This window comes from Vicia villosa, unplaced genomic scaffold, assembly GCF_029867415.1.
Source record: "Vicia villosa cultivar HV-30 ecotype Madison, WI unplaced genomic scaffold, Vvil1.0 ctg.000835F_1_1, whole genome shotgun sequence".
NCBI lineage: Eukaryota > Viridiplantae > Streptophyta > Magnoliopsida > Fabales > Fabaceae > Vicia > Vicia villosa.
In genome coordinates this window covers 249,868-276,521 of record NW_026705367.1, presented here as the reverse complement: position 1 = coordinate 276,521, position 26,654 = coordinate 249,868, and the positions used below count along the sequence as shown (strand labels likewise).

At 30.9% G+C, this 26,654-nt stretch overlaps 1 protein-coding gene across 1 annotated transcript; it reads left to right on the top strand.

Moving 5' to 3' along the window:
* The first annotated feature begins 22,924 nt into the window (after window positions 1-22,924).
* On the top strand, window positions 22,925-24,063 carry LOC131631496 (uncharacterized protein At5g65660-like). Its single transcript, XM_058902287.1, has 2 exons — window positions 22,925-23,237; window positions 23,503-24,063. The coding sequence occupies exons 1-2, from the start codon at window positions 23,016-23,018 to the stop codon at window positions 23,635-23,637; spliced, it is 357 nt and encodes a 118-aa protein (XP_058758270.1). The 5' UTR covers window positions 22,925-23,015; the 3' UTR covers window positions 23,638-24,063.
* Window positions 24,064-26,654: the final 2,591 nt, after the last annotated feature.

Genomic DNA, 26,654 nt, shown 5'->3' with positions numbered 1-26,654 from the left:
TTTAGAGGAGTATCCAAAATGGGAGCTCAGGTTTAAAATGTTCTTGCGGAAACTCTTCGCGTCATGTGAATGTCGGACGAATTGTCTCTTGATCAATGTGAACATAAGTCTCAAGTATAAGTACCATGATACTTTGCATTTCATGAGCTCTTATATTGGTTGCTTGAGGTCAAGCAACGGTTTAAGTTTCGGGGAGTTTGATATTAGTGGGTTTTATTCATTTATTTACTGTTGATTTTAGTTGTCTTTACTCTATTTGTTAAGCGTTTTATTGCATTCTTCTTTATTTTATGCGTTGTTCGTGTGTTTTACTGTTCTTAGGCCTAGATCTATAAATCGGGACAAATCAATGCAAAACTTAGAGTTTCAAAGGAAGTGCAAAAAGCATGCGACCTGACACGGGTGGCCGTGTCACCTGACACAGGTTGCCGCTCACCTAACATGGGTCGTGTCATAAGGAAGGATGGGACGGAATTTAGAAAGAGTAGAAGCCAGTGGTGAAACACGGATGGCCATGTCAGTTGACACGGGCCGAGTTGCACGTTATGGGACTTAAAAACAAAAATAAATAGACAGAGACTAAACATGAGTGTCTGTGTTGCCTGACATGGCCCATGTTGGGTTGCGACGTTGATTTCAGTAATTTTTGGTTTTTTGCTTTGTAGTTGGTCTGCGAGGGTGTTTTTGGTATTTCCCATTGACCAAAGTGAATGTCTGCTATTTAAAGGAGTTTTGAAGATGAATTAGGGGACTTTTTGGCTAGAGAAGAATACACGATTGAAGATTGGAGAAAACAAGGGCTTGGGGGAGAAGGAGGTTTTCATGAACGAAAGCGATTGTAGATCAACTTTCATATAAATTCTTGTAATGTCTCTATTTAATATTTTGTTTTATTTGAATACTATGAGTAGCTAAACCCCCAATGCTATGAGGTGTCCCTAATTTGACTCTATAATGGCTTTGATTTGATATTTGCAATAACAATGTTTTTCATTATTCATTTTTTCTCTTGATGTTCTTAATGCTTTCTCTTTCGAAAAAAAAGATTGTTGTACGATTATCAATTAGGTTGGACCGCCATTGATAATGCTTTCATGAGAATAGTCTATAGTAGATATCACCCAAGAATAGAGATACCCTATAGAAACCAGATTATTCTGGATAATACAAATGCTAAATTTCCTCACTAGTTCCTATGGACATTGAGATTAGGGTTGAATTTTTAAAGGTTTTCTCGCTAAGAAATTAGGAGTAAACACCCTTAAGAACCATTAACTGATTCTTTAAGATAAGTTGTTGCAGTATTAATTCATATGTGTTACGGGATAAATCACACACCTTCTCTAGCTGTAACTCAAATTTCTTAAAACCACTTAGTAATTTTCTTCACTTTATTTACAATAGTTCTTATAACTTCGCAATTCAAACCCAAACGATAGTTTTTTTTTTAATTGAACGGAAATTTGAACTTGATATTTCTATGCAGTCCTTGAGATCGACATTTGGGGAATTTTCCCTTTATTACTACAGAGGCAAAATCATACACTTTCTATTTTTATGATTATGAGTCCTATTTATATTGGTGTAAGCCCCCTAAATGAAGGTAAGACACCACCCCCTGCCAGATGTCTCCTGATTAACCAGGATGTCAATCAATCATTTAGACGATCATACTTGCTTCTATTTAATGTAAGAAATGATGACCTATTTTTTGAGACACTAAACATATGTGCCACGTGCCAAAAGCGTGTTAAGCTTTTCAAAATTCTGATAGAGCCAAAAAGATTTATTGTGATTTTAACTTCCTTATAATTCTTCTCCATCTATTTTATTTCTCTATTTCGTTCTTACAACTTCTGTAAGCCCTTCCACAATTTTCTTAGCATCCTTACAAGCTCATGATTCCTTATTTTCAACTTTCTCAAATATGGATTTTTCTCTCCTTTCCTTCTATAGATGTTATGAGTAGGAACAACGAGGAAGGTTCAAAGTAGGGTTTAGGTTAGTATAAGGTTGTGGGATTTAAAGATTATAGTCATCCCTTTGATGATTGTGACGGTGGTGGTGATTTCTTTTTGTTCTTATGTTTTCTAAGGAACAAAAAGATAATGGTTTCCCCTTCTGTCATGCATAAGGATACTGAAATTCAGTCGTTCAGATTACAGATGTCCAAAAGGATGTCGAGACAACATTTTCCAAACACACCCACAATGACAAGGTATAAAAGTGCAGTGCAGAAACTTTAAAGAACACGAGTAATTGTTCACACCATTCAGTATCAACAATACCTACTCTGATGGCTACCAAGCCAAGAGTAAGTCCACTATGATAATTTTAGTTCAAAGTACTATGCAAACAACCTCTGATTCACACATAAATAACCTCTGGTTTACTAACTTCTCACATGGATGTTTATTTTCAAGGTGCTCCATAATTTTGGTTTTAATAACCAGTTCTGCATGTGGATTAGTAACATTCTTCATTCTGATCAAATGTTGGCCAACGTTATTGGGGTGTTGCACGATTATTTCAATTGCACACACGGGTCAGGCAAGGAGATCCACTTTCTCCACTTTTTTCTATCGCAGAAGATGTTTTAAGAAGTAAGATTGCTCATCTAGTTGATGGTCGTGCCTTCTCACATTCTTTATGCGGATGATGTCTTCATTTTCTACAAGGGGAAAATTTCTAATATCAAGTGTCTCATTTCCCTGTTCAAAGATTATGCAGCTATTTTTGGACAGGTGGTTAATTGCACCAAATCTATCATTTTTGGTGGTTCTATGTCTTTGTCCCGACTAAACATTCTGGCGAAGATGTCTGGCTTCAATAAAGGGTATTCTCCTTTAAACTACCTCGGTGTTCCCATTTTCAAAGGCAAGCCTAAGAGTATTTTTTGCAGGCTATTGCTGACAAAGTCATCAATAAGTTGGTTTCTTGGAAAGGTTCCATGATCTCTTTTGCAGATAGAGTAGAGTTGGTTGAGTCCACCATTTAAGGTATGCTTACTCATAGTATGTCCATTTATTCTTTTCTTTTATCACTTATTCAGGAGATGGAGCAAGCAATAAATATATTTATTTGGAGTGGAGACACTACTAAAAATAAGGTGATTACAATAGCCATGAAAAATATTTGTAAACCTTTAGATGAGGGTGGTATTGGTCTTAGAACTTTAACCTCTATAAAGGAAGCTTCTAATTTGAAACTTGCGTGGGATCTTCTTACCTCCACTAATGATTGGGCTATTCTTCTTCGAATTTTTTTTTTAGAAATAATAAACTCATAAAGCATAATATTTTTCCTCCATTTGGACTAGTGTTAAGCATGAAATTCCTACAGTTTTGGATAGTTCCTCTTAGTGTATCGGTGACAGAAACTCTATAAGTTTATGGTTCGACAATTGGTGCGGTTCTCTGCCTGTAGAACCATAAACTTGATGTTGATGCCTGTAGAACCGCACCAATTGTCGAACCATAAACTTAAGAGGATCATAAAGAGGGGATCATAAAGCGAAATGGCTCTTGATGTTGATGCCCCTATTATTATAGAGGATCATAAAGTCAGATCCATTCTTGTTAGTGGTGATTGGGGTTTCTCTAAGTCGATTATCCCTATCCCGCTTTCTATTTAGGTGCGGATAAAAAACTGTCCCATTCCTTTTGATATTCGTCTGGATAAAAGAGTTTGGTTTTCCTCCCTCACATGTGATCTTTCTTTAAAGCTTGATTGTGATTTTAAACGAATTAGAGGTTTTCGTAATGAATGGTGGAGTTGGATTTGGGAGAAATTGATTCCTCCACCCAAATCTTCATTAGTATGGCGTTTTCTTCACAACAAACTGTCAAAGGATGAGCAATGGAAAAAGAGAAAGTTATATTTTCCATCTCGTTGAGCTTTTCGCAAAAGAACACAGGAATCTGATTCTCATCTTTTCTTCGAGTGCGATTATGCTTCTAAGCTTCAAGCTTGTTTGGCGGGTATGCTTAATCTTAAAACCACTATTCAAGGTTGGTCGAATTTTTGGCGGTTTTGTGGTTTGTCGGGGTCAAAGCAACGTAAGATGTAACACCCTTCTAAACCCCCGCGGAAAATATAATATAATCAGAGTAATAACACATCAAGGATGCTACAATTATTAAAATGAATAAAAATACCAATGTCGTTTGTCATGCTTTATTAAGATTAAACCAAACTTCAAACATGTGTTCATCACAGCGGAAACTTATTTTAAACAATGTTAGGAACATATCCAAACAGATCAACAATACATAATCCATAATCAAAATAGCAACAAAGTATCTCAAGTAACGCTAAGACTAATCGATCCCAGTGTTACAATCAGAGCATGACTCGACACGAACTACGGGCTAGCCTACAAGCTATCTTCACCCATTCAAGATGCCGCTACATCCTTAATCTGAAATCATCAAAGTAAGGGTGAGTTTCATTCGAATTAATAAACATTATACAGTCATAGACAATAAAATCTCATAGAAATTGTCATACACTCAAGCATACATATAATCGGAATTTATTACAACAAGCAAGCATCAGTACATAAGCATCTTCTAACACACTACATAATCATTCAGTTATATCAGAATATAATGCAATGAATGGACTGACACTAATGCATGTGGTACCAAACATGGGATACACCCATCCAACTGATCTTTTTCATCACCGAGATACAGTTTAACCAGCACAAATTCCACACAATGGGAATTATGCCCACCATTTTGATCCATTTCATCACCGGGATCCATCACCAAAAATGTATGCCAATGAATGCAACATATAACATGCTTACAACATCACCAATCCGATTTAACACATCGTCTCATTATCATCACCAAATCATCACCAATAAGCATGTATATATTCTTAGCATTCATACAAACATATCACACGCATACACGAAAGTCATCACCCAATAAATAATATAATCACAAATAAACAACTTGGACTTTACGTCCATACCACCTATTCATCGTATAGGCCATTAACTCAGCTTCGCAATGCCAAAAACGGCGCATAAATCGGATACTCGGATCAAAAGTTATGGGGTTTTAAAGATAAAACATTTTATAGAAAAAATGCAGCAGAACCCGGATCGTCCCTACGTGGGAACCGGTTCCTGGCTGCTTCCCAAAACACGCCTCTGATTTTTACTATGGGGAACCGGGTTGTCCCTATCTGGGAACCGGTTCCCAGCAACCCAGAATCCACACCTCTCTGTTTTTATAAGGGGCAACCGGTTCGTCCCACATGGGAACCGGTTCCTACGTACCTGCACAGCCAAATTCACCATTTTGACAGCATTTATCCTATCCCATTTCCCAATTTCAAGTACATACGAACATAGCACACAAATACCATCAATTTTCACATCATCACATATTTCAGACAAGTTGTATACTAGTATTAACAGCATATGTCATGAGTATTAACAGAATCATGTAATTCATACAAATTCATCAAAACCTAACTAAATTCCCAAACCCGATACGTACGATTGAACTAACGGCAACTCTAATCAATCCTACTACCTACAATCGCATAAGGATCACTAACCCGAAGAATCCCCCCTTACCTCAGAGTCGAATCTTCGAAGGTCTTCTTCTCCTTTGGCTCTTCTCTCTTTCACGTGTTCTTCCTTTCTCAGAGTCTGTCTCTTCTGCTTCTGCCTTCTCTTTTCCCAATTTCCTTATTTTATAAAAATAAAATAAAATATCTTATTAGGATTGCTTAGTTAACACCCTCTTACTGCTAACCACCACTCTAGGCCCAATGCCAATATTTCATCATTTTCCAAATAATTCCCAAAAATTATTAATTGTAATAATTTAATTAAAAATAATAATTAAATTAATAAACAAGAATTAACGGGGTGTTACATAAGAGTCTCTTTGACGTGGCTTTTATCTGTCACATCAACTCCATTTGGCTGGCTAGAAATTAGGTGAAGTTTAATGAGTGTTTAATTCAAGATTCTTTTTCCATCTCTTATATTTTGGCTTCTATTTCTACTGTCGAGATCACGGTCACCTCTCCCCATTTAGATATTTAGGATTTTGTGCTTATTAAAAGTTTTAAGGTGCCTATTCGACCTCCAAAAGCTCCCAATATTATTGAAGTGATTTGGCAGCCCCCCGGGAAATTTCATTAAATTGAACTGTGATGGAACTTCTATTTCTACCTCGAGGTTGTCAGCTTATGGTGACATTGCTAGGGACAATGACGGGTCTTTTTTGGGAGCATTTGCTTCTTTTTGGAGTGTGGCGAATTCTCTCATTGTCGAACTCTCGGGTGCTATGTTAGCTATTGAGTTCGCTCATGAGAAGAATTGACACAATATTTGGTTGGAAACAGATTCATCGATGGTGGTTAAAGCTTTCAACAATCCTTTTAAAGTTTTGTGGAAAATTATGAATATATGGTTTAACTGTATAAAATTAGCTTCAAATTAAAATTTTTTAATCTCTCACATTTATATAGATGAAAATAGTTGTGTAAATGTCTTTGCTAATCTAGGTTTAACTCTTATTGATGCTACATATTTTGTCTAATGGCTGATTTTGTTAAAAATATGATTGGTTTGTCATTCTTTAGATTTTAGTCTAACTTGAGAGAATTTCGAGATAGTCTCCCCCTAAGCTTTTTTATTGTTTTTTTCTATTCAATACTACACCTTATTTTAAAATTATTTTTTATTTATTTGGAAAAACTCGTCTTGCCAAATGTCAAGTGCCTCGTGGTGTATTTCCAAGAAACTAAAGCCAATTAGAGGATCCTCTTTTTGTGTGGTGTGAGACTTCATTCTGATTATGGAAATGCACTACAACCTAAAAAGTTTGATTATGAAATTGTAAGAATTGTAAAGTATTTTGCTTTACACATAAGAGTTCCAATTTTGATGTTGACTTGGACCTAATTAAAATATTACCCCACAAAACCCACAAGAAAAAATATTTTGATTTTATGTCGGATCAATTGAGAACAACTAGCAAGTCACTTATTAACCACACATTATATTCAATAATTAACGTATAACTCAAATTAAAGTTTCCTTAAAAACAATTATACAAATTATTGTGTCCCGGTTCATGCACAATTAATTTAGCTTTAAAAAAATTAGTATTTTTTTATACTTTTAAAATGATTTTGATAAAAATGTTTTATAAAATATTAAAATTTTCTGTTAATTTATTTATTTTTATAAACTGAAATACTAAATTTAATATTCTATAACATAAATATACATTATTGAAGATTAAAAGACAGTTAAAATCAAAAGTTTTTCAAAAAATATATATTTTTAAAATTATTTTTATGAAAATCTACTTGAAATAATTTTAAATTTAAATAATTTATGAAATTTTAATTTAAAAAATTATAGTAAAATAATAAAATATTTAAAATACTAACATTTTAAGAATAACTATTCAAACTAATTTTTATTTATATTTTTTATTAAAAGTTCTTTGTTAAATTTTTTAATAAAAGTACATAATACTATAATAATTATTTTAAAAAAACTGAAATAAGCTGGTCCTAACTTTTTTATTGTGATTATATTTTCAAATAACTTTTTTTATGAATGATCAATTTTACTCAAAGCTTTTAGCAGCCTAATAGAAGATAAAAATAATTCCGTGAGAAGCAAAGACAATGATTTGGTCGCATAAAGAGTTAGAATGTGGAAAGTAAATTTAGTAATTTAAATAATTTCAAGAATATCCGAACATAGAAACTATTAAAGAGCCAACCCTAGTTTTTCTATAGGAAAAGTTTATCTTCTTTTTTACTTTTATCTTCTTTATTAGTTGAAGATAAGATTTGGGTAACTTTGTCAATGGGAATTATCCATATGCAATGTTTCTCTTTCTTTTCTAATTAAAAAAAAAAATGATGTCTGCATTAGTTTTTCTCAGAATTTGTCATATGTTACATTGTTTTGTTAATCATATTTGGTGCAATGCTATTTAATTTTTATTATTAAATTTTGATGTGAAGATTAATCTTTCAAATCGAGAGAATTATAATGAATAAACTTATTATTTATAACTTTAGTAAAGTTGAATTTGTGTTATTTTTGAGATATTCAATTATTTGTTGTTAATACAATGAATGTGAGATATGAGTTACAAGTTAGTTAGATCACTTACTAATTGTTATGCAAACTTTCTTCATATAGAAAGTAGTTAATGATTTGTGACAAAAAAAATTCTTAAATAAAAAGTGCTAGATAGGAATTAGTTAGAGATTCTAATCATAATGGACTCATTCTTAAATTGTAGAATATGCATTCTACTTCAATTATAAGTAGTTTTTATATTTGATCATTCAATCTAATGAAGTTAGTTTTACTTTGTTCATACTATGGTATAACAATTTTTTTAGAAGAATTCCATCCATTCTTCTCCTTCCATTATTTTGTTGTGATTTTTTTAGTTTCTTTTAAGAATTCTACTATTTCATCTTGTTTCTTTTTAGAATAACCAATTCAAATTATGTGAATTTCAATTCGTGTTTTGCAAACTCTTTTTTTTTTTTTTTATATTCCTTCAATGATACCTCTCAACAATAGTATGTTCAACCGACACAACCTCAATTAGACTTGGTTTACTATGTGTATTCAAGTGATTGACTGATTTCAATTTTAGTTTCACCAAAACTTGATGGATTCAATTAGGTTGCACTGCAACAAAATATATATTTTCTAACAAGTTTTTTTTTTTATCTCGGCCGAATAAAGGCTCGAAGTAAAACATTTTAAATTAGACGCCTTATTATTTTTAAAATAAAAAATTAATAAGATTTTTTTTTTCTGGTTGAACATTCAAATTAGAGAAAAATGACACTGATGGAATGAATCCATTAGGTAATTATTCTGCACCAGCCAAAGGCCCAAATGACTAGTGCCCAATCCTTCTAAAGTTCACTCTACTCGACCCAACATATAAAATAGTTCACATGCTATAAGAAAGTACACAATCTCTGATCTCCAATTTCACTTTACTCTTCTTGAATATTGAACTGACTTGGACGTTGGAGTGCTAACCATGAAAGTATACTCCGTGCCGCCATAGAGGAGATTGAAGCCATCATCCAAGATCAACACTTATCGACCTCTCATCATTTCGGGTTCCTTCGAGATCTAGAGTACCAATTTCTTGTTCTTAATCGGAACAGTAATCTAAGTACTAATCATATTTCATGACATATTATTCTTATAATTTATAACATATCTCTATGGTTATGCATGAAGCGCAAATATATGATGTTATCTATGATGATTTTGGGCCCAAGACAATAAGAAAATAACATAGATGTTTATCTAAGTCTATTGATGAAATATTTAATAGTTTTGTGGGAGGAAGGAATTGATGTTGATTATGCATATTTGGGTGAAAAGTTAAATATGTCTTGCATGTTGTTTTTCATAATCAATGACTTTTCTGCATACGGTAATTTGTCTGGGTATACATTCAGGGACATAAAGTGTGTCTTATATGTGAAGCCAATACATGCTATCACCAAGTAAAGAATGAAAAATATTTTTTACATTGGGCATAAAAAATTTCTAAAAATCAATCGTCCATATCGTAGATTGCAGAAGGCTTTTAATGGAGAAGAAGAGTTTGATATTGCTCCCAATCCATTAACTGGGGACAAAATTTATCAACGACAACACATTAATGTTGACTTTGTAAAGAACCAAAATGAGACCGCGGAGGAAAATATATGGAAAATAGGTCGATGTATTTTGATCTTTCATATTGGTCTAGCCTCGAAGTAAGACATTGTTTTGATGTGATGCTTGTGGAGAACAATGTGTGTATTAGTTTGAATGGAACGCTTCTCTATATTCTAGGAAAGACAAAATATGGTAAGAATGGACATCTAGATATGTCTAAGATGGGTATTAAACAAGAGTTAGTCTTAGAATAAATAGGTAAAAGAACATATTTTTCCCCAGCATGTCATACTATGTCTAGAAAAGAAAGAAAAAAGTTTTTGTGAGTGTTTGCATGGTATCAAAGTTCCTCAAGGATACTCATAAATGTCAAGAAACTTTTATCAATTAAATATCTTAAATTAATTGGCTTAAACTTTCATGATTGTCATGTCTTGATGCAACAACTTCTACCAGTGGCAATTTGTGGCATGTTGCCAAAAAAAAGTAACGAAAACTATAACTAGATTGTGTTTATTCTTTAATGTTATATGTAATAAAGTCATTGATCTAGAAAAAAGAGTTGAGTTGGAACATGTGGTTGCAATTATCTAGTGGCAATTGGAGATGTATTTCCCTCCATCATTTTTTAACAATATAGTTCATTTAATTGTTTTATTTAATCATAGAGATTAGATTTTATGGCCTGGTTTATTTAAGGTGGATGTATCTAGCAGAGCAATGTATTAAGATATTTAAAGGTTATACAAAGAATCATCACAGTCCGGAAGCTTCGATATTTGAAAGGTACATCACAGAAGAAACAATTGAGTTTTGTTCAATATATTTTTCAATAGCACACTCTATAGGAATTCTCAAGTCTCATCATTGTGAAAGATGTGAAGGTAGAGATACTCAAGGTTTACTGTTAAATCAATGACCCGAGATGTAATTTTTCAAGAAAATTTGTATATATTAAATAAATTTGATGAAGTCTAACCTTACTTATCTGATCACAAAAAACTCGTCAAAGAAAAATTCCCTAGATGAGTGAAAAGTGATTGTTGTTAGAGGATGATAAAAATTTTATAAATTGATTTATTGAAAGGATTTTAAATGATGGGATGCATTTAAGACAGTGAAATAGATGTCATATGTGCCTAAATTTAACGTAATAATTTATACTGCATACAGCATTAGAAAATTTTCTTTTTATACAAAATCAAAGAATGATCATAGTACCATACAAAATAATGGATTTATGATTGGTGTTGAATTCATGCACTTCTATAATTCCAAAGATAATAATCATGTGGTGGTATCTAGATAATACTTCTGGGGTCATTCAAGAGATTTGGGAGATTGATCATGTTATATTTAAAGTGTCTTTATTTAAATGAAAGTGGAATGACAATAACACTAGTGTACTAACCGATGAGTTAAGATTCACACGGGCTTCCTTCGCAAGACATCTTATATGAATGAAACTCATCATGGCATTCCAATAAAAGTAAGTGTTTATGTCACTTATCCTTCAAACAAAAGATAGTCAATTGTTCGGCAAGAAAACCACATTCCTGCTAGTAATGAAAATTAAGATTTAACTCTTGATATTTCTGATAGCCCTTTTTGTAGAACACGTGCGTACCTCATACGAAGAAAATGATTCAAATAATGTGCTTGTTATTCGTTACGATTGTCAAGAAGGAATATTGGAAAAATAACAAGTAATTTTTTAAAATTTTTATCCATAATTACAGTTATTTTTATTTTTAATATTTATAGTTATAATTGTATGTCATTGATTTTATTTTATTTTTGTTTAAACATATAGATGGGCCACTCATCATACACCCCTCATACAAATGAGGTTTCTCATATTCAACATAAAAGAGAAAAAAAAATATTAGAGGTGCCACAATGATGGCTAAATTAATAAAAGTCTTCAACACAGTTGTTAAGTTAATGGTCTTAGTTTGATATACAAATTGGGAGGTGTTACGGTGAATATGTTTCCAAGCTTAGCAACAATTTATAAATAAATAAAATTATAGTAGATGAACAAAAATATGGACAAAAGAAGATAAATAGTGGAATTATTTGGCTCAAAACTTACTTGCTGAGGTATCTCGTGGTTGAGTACCGGATTGTTGAATATTACTCTTCTTCATATTTTGTCATTGGTAAATCAATGTCAAGACTAACTTTTGTAACAAATATACTTTCTCTTTTGTTTTGTTTTTCTTTACTTGTGTCTTTATTCTTTTTTTTTATTGATAAATCATTGTACTCGTGTTTACTGGTATTTTTAGTAAACAATCACGAGTTTGGTTCACTTAAAAGATTAAACTCGAAAAATATCAAGGATAATTTGTGCAAAAAAAGTATAATGAAAAGCGTTTATGATTGGAACTTAGATATTTGAATGTTAACAAGCTGAACATAGATTCTAATTGAAAAGATGTATAATTTCTTTGAAAGAAGATAATAGGCAAAAAGCATACTAAAACTCATTAAAATAAATGCTTTAATTAAAAGACTTAAAGAAATAAAAGAGAGAATGTAGACTCATACATTTTCTCACAAACTGTTTCTCTCTATGACTGGGATACTTTAGTTCTATATAGAATACTCAATAAATTTTGCGACCCTTGATCATAAAAATGAGATCAACTTATATTTTCATACATTGATAACTGTTGGCAACAGTTATCTCCACGGAACTTGAAATGTATCCTCTTATGTGGGCTTCAAACTTCTAGCTTGCTTCTAGGCATCTTCAATGTTTAAACTGCTCCAACTACGCATCAGGTTGATAACTGCCTTTGAACCCCTTAAATACCTCTGTCAAAAGTCTTTGATCGACTCCTACATTTTTGTCGAAAAATCTTTAGTTTGGCTGACTCCTAGACTAGAAATTACACTAAGTCCCCATCATTTGATGGATGTATCGTTCTCGACACTTTGTGGAAGAATTGATTTGTGCAAACCTTTTCGAGATTCTGGGCATATTTTGAATAAAGAGTGATCCTAATCTTGTGGATCTGTTATTGAGAATCTTCAAATCCAAGCCTAGCATGTTAGTCGAACCATCTTGGTCGATGTGACTTGTGTGTCGATGACAGGTCGTTCCATACTTAGTCATTTTCAAATGTGGTTATTAACATTCTTTGTCAAATCCTTCAGCTAAAATTTCAAGCTCACATATGCCCCCCAAAAATGTTACTTTCAATTATATGTATGAGATAGAAGAAAGATGGTGTTTTAAGTAACTGTTTGACACTGTTCAAGATAGCCTACACACGTCATAGTTATCATGACCACTTTCCACCAAACTATCACGTCACTGACGTGCGCGCAGATTGTCATCATCACTCCGGTTTCCTAGGATAATCATGGACCATAAATTAAATCATATTAAAAGAAATTATTTAATTTAATTTTTTTCAAAAAAATTAAATGCCAACTGTCCATTTCGAGATGCAACTTGTCTATATTCTTTAGAGGGAAATAGAAATTTTTTAATCCTTGTGGCTTATATATATGCCCCTTCCTCATTTCTTTTCCCTTTTCGTTATCTTCTTCTTTAGAGCCCTAGAACACCCTTTAAACTCTCTGTAACTTCTGTTCTCTTTCCTTTAATAAGCTTCTTTTTTCCACTTAGAAATAAAAATATATGCATTTATATATCATTTATATATTTTTATTTATATATATATATATATATATATATATATATATATATATATATTTTTATTTATATATATATATATATATTTATATATTTTTATTTACATATATATATATATATATATATATATATATATATATATATATATATATATATATATATATATATATATATATATGAGGAGGGTTATATTTACTCTAAGAGTAAGTTATTATAACTTACTCCACATCTTGACCATTTATTATTTTCAATCTAATGGTTAAAAATAATAAGTAATTAAATGTGGAGAGAGAAAACTATTCCTTATTATTTTTAACCATTAGATTGAAAAGAATAAATGGTCAAGATGTGGAGTAAGTTATAATAACTTACTCTTGGAGTAAATATAACCCTCCGCTATATATATATATATATATATATATATATATATATATATATATATATATATATATATATATATATATATATATATATATATATATATATATATATATATATATATATATATATATATATATATATATATATATATATATATATATATATATATATATATATATATATAAATATATGAATTATTACTTCAAAAATCTTCCATTTTACAATGCAAGTGTAATTTTCCATCAATTACCTCTTTTTATTTAGTCAATCATCATTTTTTTTTTTAAAATGTTATTGGAAATTATGTTTTTAGTCTCTTTTAAAAAAAGGTGATCACTATAAATATTACAAAAAGACTAAATATAGTAGTGATAGTATGACAAATGAATGAATAGAATAGTGTAAGTAATATAAGAATTGATGTTTCTTGAAAGACTTGTTTGGAGAAAGAAATTGATCATGAAACTTAGTTATGTGTGGTGCAAATTAAAAGAGGTAGGGTATAACCTTTATAAGCTAACCTTTCTTTTGACTAATATAAGCCAACCAACCATGAGGGTCATAGTGGGGGATTGTCTCTAAAACCATTAGTCACTTTACATGTGTCGGTACAACTTCTTTAATACTTGGCTATTCAATTTTCTAGACTTAAATATAATTCCCCCTTATTTTGCATGAAACGTGATTTTAGTCTATCATTTTAAAATTCAAAATTTTGATCTCTCAATTTTATATATTATTGTAATGTTGATTTTTTTTTCTTTAAACATGATAAATTTTAACTCCAAAGGCAGTGGATGTTGGTCTCGATTCAAAAGAAGGAATAACAAAAAAAAGGTTAGCTTTAAGGGGAAATATCAATACTTTTGAATTTGAAAATAATCATTTGAAAAAAACAAAATCTAAATTAAGATTAATGTTACAACAAGGAAACAATGTGTAAAACAATGAACCAAAAATCTAATATTTGAATTATGAGGTTAAAATTGCGTTTTAGGTATTAAAAAAAAAAGCAAATTATAAGTGCTTTCAAACCATCTTTTAATTGCTTTGTGAAATTTAAAGGGGTCTAACTATTTTATACAAGAATAAATTTGAAGTGTAAATTAATATGATTTTCATGTACTAAAACAAGAAATGTTATCAACAATGTTGAAAGAGTTGATAGCATAAGTTTTAAGTAAAATTTGTTTTAATTTTTTTTTGTCACTTATTTGAATGATAACTCACCTCCATAAGGTTTAAATGTATATTTGGTCTTTATATTTTTGATATTTTTAACATTTTAGTATTTCTGATTTAAAACTCACCATTTCAATCTTCATAATTCATAATTTTTGAGATTTTTTGGTCCCTTACATTTTCACAATGTGACATCTATTAAATTGTATATATTAAATCATACCGCGAATTCTTGTTCATGTCATCTAAATTATACTACAACAAATATAATTATGTCACATCAAATATATTTCTATCAAATATATTTTCATGTGACATCTCTAAAAACTCATATTCACTTTCCAAAAAAAAACATTACTCTATTAAAGGTCATGGGTTCAACACTCACTAACTACAAAAATATATTAATTTAACAACTAATTACTAATAACATCACTATAAAATAATTTTATAAACTTTAAAAAATAATTTATATATTTTCCTTGAATCTTTTCATCTATTTCATCATTATTAATATATTTTTAAAAAATAAAATTAATTCTATCCGTTTACTCAATATAGTTATATTATTTAAGTCAATATAATACAAGTTTCGTATTTTATTTCTCAAATCATTAAGTTATATTCTTAAATTTGAACTAAAAAATAAAAGAATATAAAACAAAACTATTGAAAATTTTAACTATGATGATTTGTTGCATAGAGTCCGAGTCGTTCGAATGTAGAATTTTTTTCTTTCATAAAGTATTGAAGATTTAACATTTTTGAAAATATTGAAAAGAAAAAAAAATATATGATACAAAATTATTGGAAATTTTGACTACGATGATTTGTTGCATAGCGTCCAAGTCAATCAAATGTAGAATTTCTCTCATTCATAAAATAATAAAGATTTAATATTTTTAAAAATATTAGAAAAATAAACTAAATGGAAATATAAAACAAAATTATTGTAATTTTTTCTCACTTATTTCACATTTTAAAATTTTAATAGCAACGTCTTATTTATCATATATATATATATATATATATATATATATATATATATATATATATATATATATATATATATATATATATATATATATATATATATATATATATATATATATATTTTTTTTTTTGTTTGAAATTGTTCTCTCTTTTATTTTCTTTGTCCTATCATCTCAATTACAATGCTTATTATACTAAATAAAACTAAAATATATATAATCCAATATTACTTAAAAAATCTTGCAATGTCTCGCGCATCGCGCGTGTCTCAGTCTAATTTTATTTTAACATATAAATGAATAAGCCATTGTGGCGCCATAAAATAAAACATTGTCATTTAATATAATTAAATTGGTTAATATTTTTAAAAATACAAATAGTCTAGAATATATATCATTTTAAGTTAGGTTAATAGAACTTTTATATCTGTCATATATGCGACTTCTTCTTTAGTCTATGTAAATATAGTTTATATTTTAAATTTTTTGTATAAAAATTCTATAATTTTAGACTTTTAAGAGAACTGTCTTGAAGGATAGAAAAACACTTAGAAATGGGGGTTTGAATAAGTGTGACTTTAAAAACTCTTAAGATAAAAACAATGAACACGATTATTTTTATCCTGGTTCGTTGTTAACGAAACTACTCCAGTCCACCCCCTTAGAGTGATTTACCTCAACTGAGGATTTAATCCACTAATCAATCTGATTACAATAGTTTTCCACTTAGATAACCTCTAAGTCTTCTAGAGTATACTGATCACAACCCGATCACTCTAGGAAATCACCACTTAGATAACCTCTAAGTCTTCTAGAGTCTACTGATCTAACTGATCACTCTAGAAACCTTTTACAATCAATGTAAAATAAAGATTACAAGAGTATGAATTGCTTCTTATCAAGCTATAATCACAACAGTGATATTTCTCTTAAGTTCTAAGCTTAACACATACTAAGTATTACAAGAGTTTGTGAGGTTGAAGATGAAGTTCGTGAGCTTTGAATTTGACAGCGTTTCAGTATTTAGCAAGAGTTGGTTATTACGCTTCCGATCAGAACTTCCATATATATAGGCGTTTGAGAAGATGACCGTTGGGTTGCATTTAATGCATTGCGTGAATAGTACAGCTTTGCATTTAATATTTCACACTTTTGTCAACTACCTCGAGCCATGCTTTTGCTGCTTTTACTAACTTTGCCGTTTGTAGCTTCTAACGTTCCTTTTTTCAGTCAGAGATTAGACTTAATAGCCTGTCATCTAGTACTTGCTTCTGATCTCAGATTTGTGAATACAATGTTTGAATAATCAGAGTCAACAGCTTAGTGCAGAGCATCTTCTTGTCTTCAGACCTTGAAGTGCTTGAGCGTGATACCGTTCAGAACATCAGTGCTTCTGCTTCTGACTTCATGTTCTTTTGATGCTTCATAGACCATGTTCTGATTCTGCTTGACCATCTTCTAATGTCTTGCCAGAGCATGTTCTGATGTAGCCATCCAGAACCTTCTGAGTCAGTGCTTCTGAGCGCTGAATTGTGCATACTCTTTTTATATTTCCTGAAATGGAAAATGCAAAGGATTAGAGTACCACATTGTCTTATACAAAATTCATATATATTGTTACCATCAAAATAAGAATATTGATCAGAACAAATCTTGTTCTAACATGGCTCACCCATTGTGCTTATGTGGCAGTGCACTGAGTGGCATATTTGTTAGTTTTTCATTTTTTAATTGCATATTGACCAACTAATGTCATATACTTATTATTATGTTAGTATTTTATTTTTTGGTGCTAAACATAATTATTAATGGTAAATTTCATTCGTATTGTTGTCCTCCTAATTCGCCCTAAGAAAGAAACTCTTAGGACCTCCATTAATGACATAACCATCAAAGGGAAAGAAGGTTGTGGGTTGGAAAAGTGTTGAAGAAAGTATGAATCATTGGCTAAATAGCTCCATTGGAGGTATGCAGCTAAGTTGAAAATTGTATGTTCTGAGAATATTGCCAAGATAAATGTGGAAAGACCAAATCCATCAATTCAGCCTAGATTTAGGTATTCTTACTTTTGCTTTGATGGATGCAAAAAAGGATTCACTAGGGCTTGTATGCCATTTGTAGCTGTTGATGCTTGTCATTTAAAGATCAAATTTGATGGTCAATTGTTAATAGTTGTAGGAAGGGACCCAAATGACCAATGTTTTTCACTGGCTTTTGGTGTGGTTGAAATTGGAACTAAAGAGATGAAAATGGTTTTTACAATTGTTAATGGAACATCTAAGCCAAGAAATAAGATATGTGTTCATACCATATCAAAAAAAAATGTATGTTATGCTCTTATGTGACTATGTATGATATTTCTCTACTTTGCTTTGTTATGCTGTTAAAGTGCTTAGCTATAATTTGTTTTACTATATGTTATGTTAAAGTGTTTAGTTATGTTTTGTAAAGGGCTTAGTTAGTGTATTTGAAGACATGTTTGAGAGAATTGAACATATGTGCTACCTTCGAAACCTATATGCCAATTTCAAGAAGAAATATGGTGGAAGTACTCTAATTAGGGATTCGATGATTGAAGTTTCCAAAGCACATTATCAAGCATGGAAGAAAAATGAGTGAACTTAAATATGTTGATAGAAAAAGCATGGGAGTGGCTGATGGGTGTTCCAACACTTGGTGTAAGCATGCTTCTATATTTTCTCCTATCCATTATTGCATCCCAATATATTTTCTCATATTTTCCTCATTTTGATTTCTTCTATCAAAATCCATTTGCCTATATGTTTGCTAGATGAGTCCACCATAGTCCACTTTGGCTTTTTCTGCTTCCTTTTCCTTCTCTGTATTTTTTTATCAGTTACCTTTTTTTTGGCCTTTTTTCATTTTGATTTACATTGTTATTTACATTCCAAACTTGTTTACTCTGAATCTGTTTCCTATATTTACATTCCAAACTTGTTTACTCTGAATTTGTTTCCTAGGTTGCTGTATCTTACATTCATGTCCTATTTTATTACATTTTTTTTTTTGCATAAATGAGGCTTCCATTCATATTCAACTTGTTGTAAGACTTTGTTTCCTTGGGAATCTCAAATGGTGATATGCTCTATCAATTATGTTGTCATGTCCGCCTCTACTAGAACTTAAGCATAAAAGACTCTCAACTTCTTAGCATTGCATTTATCTGTCATCATAGGTTTGCGGATTGTGCTTTCTATTTTCCTAAGACTTCTTTCTCCCGAATAGATAAGAGATAGTTAGGGAAATATGGTCCATAGTGGAATCACTCTAATTGCGTTTTCCTTCATTTTAAAGTTAGGGTTTTATTCATACAAGAACATAGGCATGTGATATATGGTGTAAGGCCTCCTCATAAGAACTGCATCCTTACCAGCTTTTGATTTAAAGTGTATGATGAAGTATTCCTCTTAATTGTAAAAGAGTTATGGGAGTGAAGTGAAATTCCAAACATTCATCATGTAATTCTTCACTGCATTCATTTTTAAATCTCCCTCAAACACATATGTGATGAGTGCATTCTCCAAATATTCCAAATTTGATGCAATGTCTTATTCTTCTATGACAACTTCTATTTCCCCATTCACAATACTTGGGGCTGTGTATTCAATTGCAATTCCATTAGTAGGGAGTTCATTACCTCAAATAGCTTATACACCCAACAGTTGTTGGGCTTGTTCTTTCTTTGTGTCTTCGATTACCTATTCCTTTTCTTCTATAATGGGTTATAGCACTATTATAGGTTGTGTGGAGCTTAGAGTGACTTTCTTTGTTGCAATATCTTCCAATTGCGAATTAAGACCTTTCAATCGATTGTTAAAATTATCCAATCGAGCATCTGACTATGGTGAGATCCCCCTCACCATTGTAGGGGTGTCGTTGTCACCTGTTTCCTCGGTCGTCCACAAGTGCGACCCATGTGCTCAAAACACCGCTCCTCTAGGGTTTCTTTAAGATATAATGAGTTCCAAGTTCAAACAAGTTGTATTTCCATCGATTTGGTCACTAATCCAAAATTTAGGAGTTTAAACCATCTCAATAAGAGATTCAGCCGTTGAACCCTAAGAAAATCTACTCGCCAAAACTATTCTTCATCTCAGTAGAAATCTCTTTCATTCCACTCATATTAAAGAATATAATTAACTTTATATAAAAGAAATTATTAAAAAAATTTATAAAAGTATCTTTTACTAATATATTTGAAAGAAATATTCTAAAATTAGAAAAACAAATAGAATAGTTAATAGTAAGGAATATAATTAAAAAATACTAATAATTAATTAAAATATAAAATAACTTACATAAATAATTTACAATTTAAGACGCGAGTAATATTATTCTTTAAGGAATTTACAATTTGTGAACTAAACGAATGAGAGAATATCAAATAAGAGTGAATATGTTATTTTATTAAAAAAAAATGTATGTTATTTTCACACATCTTTTCAATATTACTGGTCAATATTTTATAGAATGGTCCAATCATTGTACCTAAATACTAGAAATGCTAAATGATTTGGCTATCTCGATGCTGGTTGGCCTTTCTAACTCTGTTTACTTTAACAGCAAAAAAACAAAACTAACCGAAAAGACAAAAGAGTACTAGTTTTATTATATGAGATTGATTGACTCCACTTAACTCTTCAAGACTTCAACTATCTTAGAAAAATGACAAGTGCAAAATTGTGTATTTATAAAATTAGCTAAATTTAAATAATAAACAAACTTTTCAACTATCATTCTTGGATGTAGTGAGTATTATTTTTGTTCAAAATGATATTTTAAAAATAATTAAAAAGTATTTTAACATTTTTATTGTTTTTGAAAAAATGTAAATAACTTTTTATTTTAAGAATCTCTTACTTTTTCAATAACAAATAACATGCATAAATTTTAAAAATAATAAATATTTTTGCAATATTAATTGATTAGAAGTTCCATTAATCAAAATAAAAATGATCAATTTGCACTATTGATAGTAAAGTCTTGTGAAATGAATTAGACTTTCAAAATATAGAAAACTACAAGATAAATTTCAATTGAATAATATATCATATTAAATGGCATAAAAGAAATATAAGAGCAAACAAATTATCAATATATTATGAGAATTAATATATATATATATATATATATATATATATAAAAGAAGATTTTAAAAAAGAAAAAGGAAATGCAAAACTTTTCCACAAGAGTGATATAACACAATATCACTTCATCTTTTTAGCTTTTTTCTTTTAGAAGTGGACTTGAATCTATTTTTGACCGTGAGTAGCCCATTCAAGAGGCAAACTTAATTCTATTGATATTCTTTGGTCCAACTTGAACCTTGTAGGTCCGGATATTTTATAAACTTCAACATTAAGGCATGCTTGTCCACTACATTAAGAAACTTGCCTACACAATAAAAATTAAAGGGAGTCATGCAAAACAAAAAAATATACTTCATAATATGATGACGAATGTGGCACAAGTGAGGTTAGCGAAACTGGGTGAGCAACACACTCCCTCAATTCCTTATTAAATAACTAATGTATTAGAAATATATAAAATTTAAATATATTAATTATTCAATGTATTTAAATATTAGAATTTTGTTTATAACAAAGATTAGAAGGAGTATTCAGTAAGAGATAATCGTGATTGACGATGATGATAATAAAATGTGTAACTTTATATAGTTTGGTTTGTGTGTATATACTAGACAAGGATCCGAGAGGAGTTTAATGGCGAATACTAGACAAGGATCCGAGAGGAGTTTAATGGCGAGATGTTATGGTTATAGATTTCACAACAGATCTTTTACTAGTTGTTAGTGGAATGTTGAGGCCATAATTAAAGAAAAATCGTTACAATTCTTTGAGATTATGGACGAGAAATAAGTTAGAAGGATTTTAATGGATTAGGTCAAGTTTTCGTTAGTTTTGTAGGCGAATTGAGTTTATAGGTCAATTTCAAAAGTTGTCCTCAAGTCTTTGTTCTTAGAAACCGAGCAATGACTTTGTTGGGTAAGTAGTCTCAAACTTATATTCTTTAGATATTTATTTTTTACGGGAGGTCAAACTTGTTAACTTGATGGGTGGATGTCTGTTTAAGTCCGTTGCGCAAAAGATCGTAAAAAAAGGGAAAGACGGGGCCATCTAAAACTTTGACTTGTCCTACAAAAAAGTGAGGACAGAGTGAGACGGACCCGCAATCAATGTATATTTTTAGTAAAAAAATGTAAAGATTTATATTAATATTCGCCCCTTCAAAAACCTGTAAAAAATGGAGCGGGTTGAGACAGACATATTAGAGAGTGTAAACTTAATACTAGGTCTGCCTTGCAAAAAAAATGCAGGTAAAACGACAAATGTCTGGTGAACCGGATCAATTTTTCTACCACTAGTTAGATGTGTGTCCTATAGATACTAACATTTCTTGCATTTAAAGACATACATTCTCGTTCACGCGAGAATATTAATTGATAATTCCTTTGATGAAAGTTAGAACAAGTCATAGTTGCGTTATTTTTGTGTAAGAATTAAGTCCCATTTTTCTTTACTTAAATCATGGTTTTCTACTCACCGAAATTGCAAACTTTTTTACGCCGCCATAACCGTTATTTAAAACCTTGATTCTCATAGAAGTGGTAGCTCCGTGCTTTGAGTTTGGTGACAAATAATGCTATAGAAAAGCATTTGGTCGTTAGCCGTTTGTTAGTAAAAAAGTGTATGTTTTTTATCCACTTAACTATCTTACATACCCGCTCTAGTAAAAAAGAAACAATTACAAGAAGTGTCATGCTATCATTTGATCTTTTGGTAAAAAAATATGAATTGCTTAATATGGTACACAACCTCAAATCATATCACCCCAATAAATGAAAAAATGTCACATCTCTCCAAAGGTCCACCCACTATAAAGCACACCCCACCATCTCTCACCAAATAAACAATCAAAAACCAAAGTTGCCTCATTCCATTCTTTATTTAAATCCCACATGATTCCATTCATAATTCAAGTGAATCCAAGCAAAGACAAAAATAAACACTAGTAGCTAGTTAGAGTCTAGAGAGAATTATAGAAAATGGAACTTCAAGACACAGCAGCAACTAAAATTACCATTGGTCTTCCATTGGGTTTAGCACTTCTCTTTGCTTGTTTACTCTTCATTTGTGTCTTCTTTTATTGCTTGTTACATTGGAATAAGCTCAAGCTTTTGTTTCCATCTTCTCCAATCATAAACCCTCATGCTCAAATACAACATGACTTAACTTCCTCACCTCAAAAACCAGCATTTCCTTTTGTGGTAATTATCTTCTTCTCTTCACACTAAAGAATTTCATAATTGAGTTTTAGTGAATGTTCGGTTTAGCATTAAATTTGAAAAAAAAAAATAATAACAAATGTTTTCTTCATCAAAACTTCAAATTATAGTTTTTATCAAAATCATATAGTTCACCGTCAATTTAAATATATACTTAATATCTATTAAATTTTTAGTCTATCACATTTTATAAATATTTATTTAGGAAATGATAATGAAATTAATTTTATTATTTTTTGGTAAATAGATGATGAAGCAAAGCTATGCTGAGAGCTTGCCTGTATTGATGCCCGGAGATGAGATTCCTACATTCATAGCCATGGCATGTCCATGTAAGCCTCCAACAGATGAAAGTATTACAATTCGTGTGGATAAAGATTAAAGAAGAACCGAATGATTTTTCCGATGAAAATTCATGTTAAGGTGAATAACAAAATTATGGTGGTTAAAAATCAATTACTATTTTTTTTCACTTTCTAGAAATCAAATCCAACATGCGAATTTCACGGACTTTTATAATTTGTGCTAAGTGAGATGATGATCCACAAGCTCAATGAAGTGTCCGAAAAATAATTAAGGAGCCCCATTTTATTTTTTGGTTAGAATGGGAAGAAAATGGTTCAAATATCAACTTTTTTCTGTTTTTATTTTATTTTTTTGTTTGTGCTTCTTTTCTCAATTGAAGGACACTTTTATCTGTTCCTTTAAAGTCTAAGAAAGATTGATGCCACAATCTCAATGTAACATTTCATAGCCTTGTAATATAGTTTTGTGTTTCAAAAGTTTTGAGCTTGATATGTCTATTCTCTTTTGATTTTTTTTTCTTCTTGTAGCTTATGATATTCTGGTATAATTTTACATGTAATAGGGTAAAGTTCTTTTCTAACATGTTCAAGGCTTCAAAGATGTATGAATTGGAGATAAGTGTTTGAAAATTACATAATCTTTACATGGGATAATATTGAAATGAAGACGAAGGTTTACAAGTTAGATAATTTACCAAAACTATCTACCTAATCAACCTAAATTGATTTAATTGGTAAATGTTAAATCATTCACCTAAATTTTATTTTAAAGAATTTACAAATGCACGTGAAATTTTAACTAGGTGGTAAAAGAAATATATTTTTTTCATGTAGCAATCTCTCTGCCCATTTGGGTGATCATAAAAGTCCAAATAATAATAAAAAGTGATTCCCATTATATCTCATATATAGTCATTATATATCCTATAAAAATTCAAAAATGTTCTTCTTATATTTTTGGGCTCCGGTCTTCGGACAACAAAATTAATTAATAACATAGGTATCACATTTTTATTATAAAATTGATCTGAGTTCTTATCTGCGTATCATAGATCTGGACTTCAATCTCTAGATTTACCCATTGACATTAAATTAGGGAATTTTAAGAGTTTAGGTGAAGAAGAATACCAAGAACAGGTTCACTCAAAAACGACTTAGTCATGTCTCAAAGAATTGATTTTGAGAGTTTCCAATAATAGTTGAGAGCTTTTAATAGGAAAGACTTATGAACACCCTTATACGAAGAAATGATGGTTGATCTTCAACCAAATAATACAAGACGATGGATGTGGGCATTTGTATTTTTTTTCAATATATTTCTTAGAGTGAAATGGTCGATCTTCCTTCCCAACGGTGGATTAAAGTGGTTAGTCTTTGTTCCATGAACACAGTCCTTGGAGCGGTTAGTCTTCAAGGTCAAAAAATATGAGCTCAATACTTTGGTTTTTGTCGGGCTAACTAAAAACCTGTGAGATTTTAGCCAAGCTGATCTCGAACCTATGAAGGTTTTAATACCGGGTTGAGCTTCAACCTATCTTGGTTTTAACTAGGTTAACCAAGAACCTAAGAAGATTTTAACACTTGCTAATCTTCAACCAAAACTAGGACAGATCACATAATTCCTAAATATAAGTTTTACATGATGAGCTTATAACCCATATAAATCCCTAAATGGATAGTATTCCACCAAGGTGTATACAAAAGATTCCTTTGGTGAATTTTAAAATTCTACCCTTCCAAAACTACAAATATATCCTCACTCACAAAGGAACTTTTCTCACATAGACATTTCGCTAAAACATTTAGTGAGAGAAAGTTAAATCAAACACTAGAGAGATTGTGAGAGATGAAAGTGTCAAAACATGATTTTGGATAATTTAAAACGAGAAATGAGACCCCTGTTTATAAGCAAGAGGCTGACTCAAAAAGGAATCTGAATTAAATGAATTTTAGCATTAGCTAATCCATTAGACCACTTGCTAATTGATTAGATGATGCCAACATACGATTGTAATTCCTCAAAATGAAAAGTTAAGATACCTAGCTATTGCGCAGAATCAAGGCACATTCAAACTAGTTTTGGCCATAATTTTGTGAAATTCTAATTGATTGGACATATGTTCTAATCGATTAGAAAAGTCAAAAATTTGCCCATGGCTTATTTGACTGCTCCCTGGTAGGGGCTACTGATATATTTAAAAATCTGAGCAAAAATTCTACATATGCCTCATATTGAGGAATAGTGTTATGTACTAATTGTGCATTGCTTAAGAGTATCTGCCTACACTGTTGTGTTATGGTTTGTTAATCATTTCCTATATCTTCCTCATTCACACACCCTTCTTATATATCCAACATTCTTCCTCTTTCACATTCCATACTTGCACTGTCATAACAGCCAAGGGAACAAGCCTCTTGACTACACCATAAGAAAGACTTTCAATACAACAATCCAATACACTATAATTTCACTCCCACTCCCTTAATAATCCTGACCAGACTCTGACACCGCTTGATTGACAGAACAGATTAAACTTATGAATCTATGATTAAACTTATCACTGCCTCTTCACCTTAAAACTGGGATACTACAGAACAGATTACAACAAAGGATGTAATTTACACATTTTTAATCAAATAATAAAGTGTTGAAGCAGGGCTAGGTTTCTTCTAAGCTTTAGTAAAATGCAATATGAAAAAACAGCAAGAGATGCATAGCACAAGCAGCATAATGGTGGTCAGCAAGAGATGCATAGAGTGATAGTTTTAGAGACTTACAATCGTGGTCAGCAATTCTCGAAACGGTTTGAGAGCGTCTCCTTTGACTGAGACGAAGATTCAGCCGGAGGCGGAAGGCGGAAGAGTTTGCGAAGAGTTTGAGAGCGTCTCCTTTTATCCCTATTACTCAGCCACGAAGTGAATGAGGAGACGAAGAGTTTGCGAAGGCGGAAGGAGAAGACGAAATTCAGAGATTCAGTATCGAAATTCAAGGATGGAATGGTGATTCAAGGATGGAAGGCAGAGATTTTCATCGTAGGTTTACGTTTGAGGAAGAAGCTCTAGAATGGTATCCTGATTTCTGAAAAACGTAATA

Bases quoted from the DNA above. Each gene is read 5' to 3' on its own strand.
- LOC131631496 (XM_058902287.1), top strand. From the start codon at position 23,016: ATGGAACTTCAAGACACAGCAGCAACTAAAATTACCATTGGTCTTCCA. The intron at 23,238-23,502 runs GTAATTATCTTC...TTTGGTAAATAG, and splicing joins AACCAGCATTTCCTTTTGTG to ATGATGAAGCAAAGCTATGC.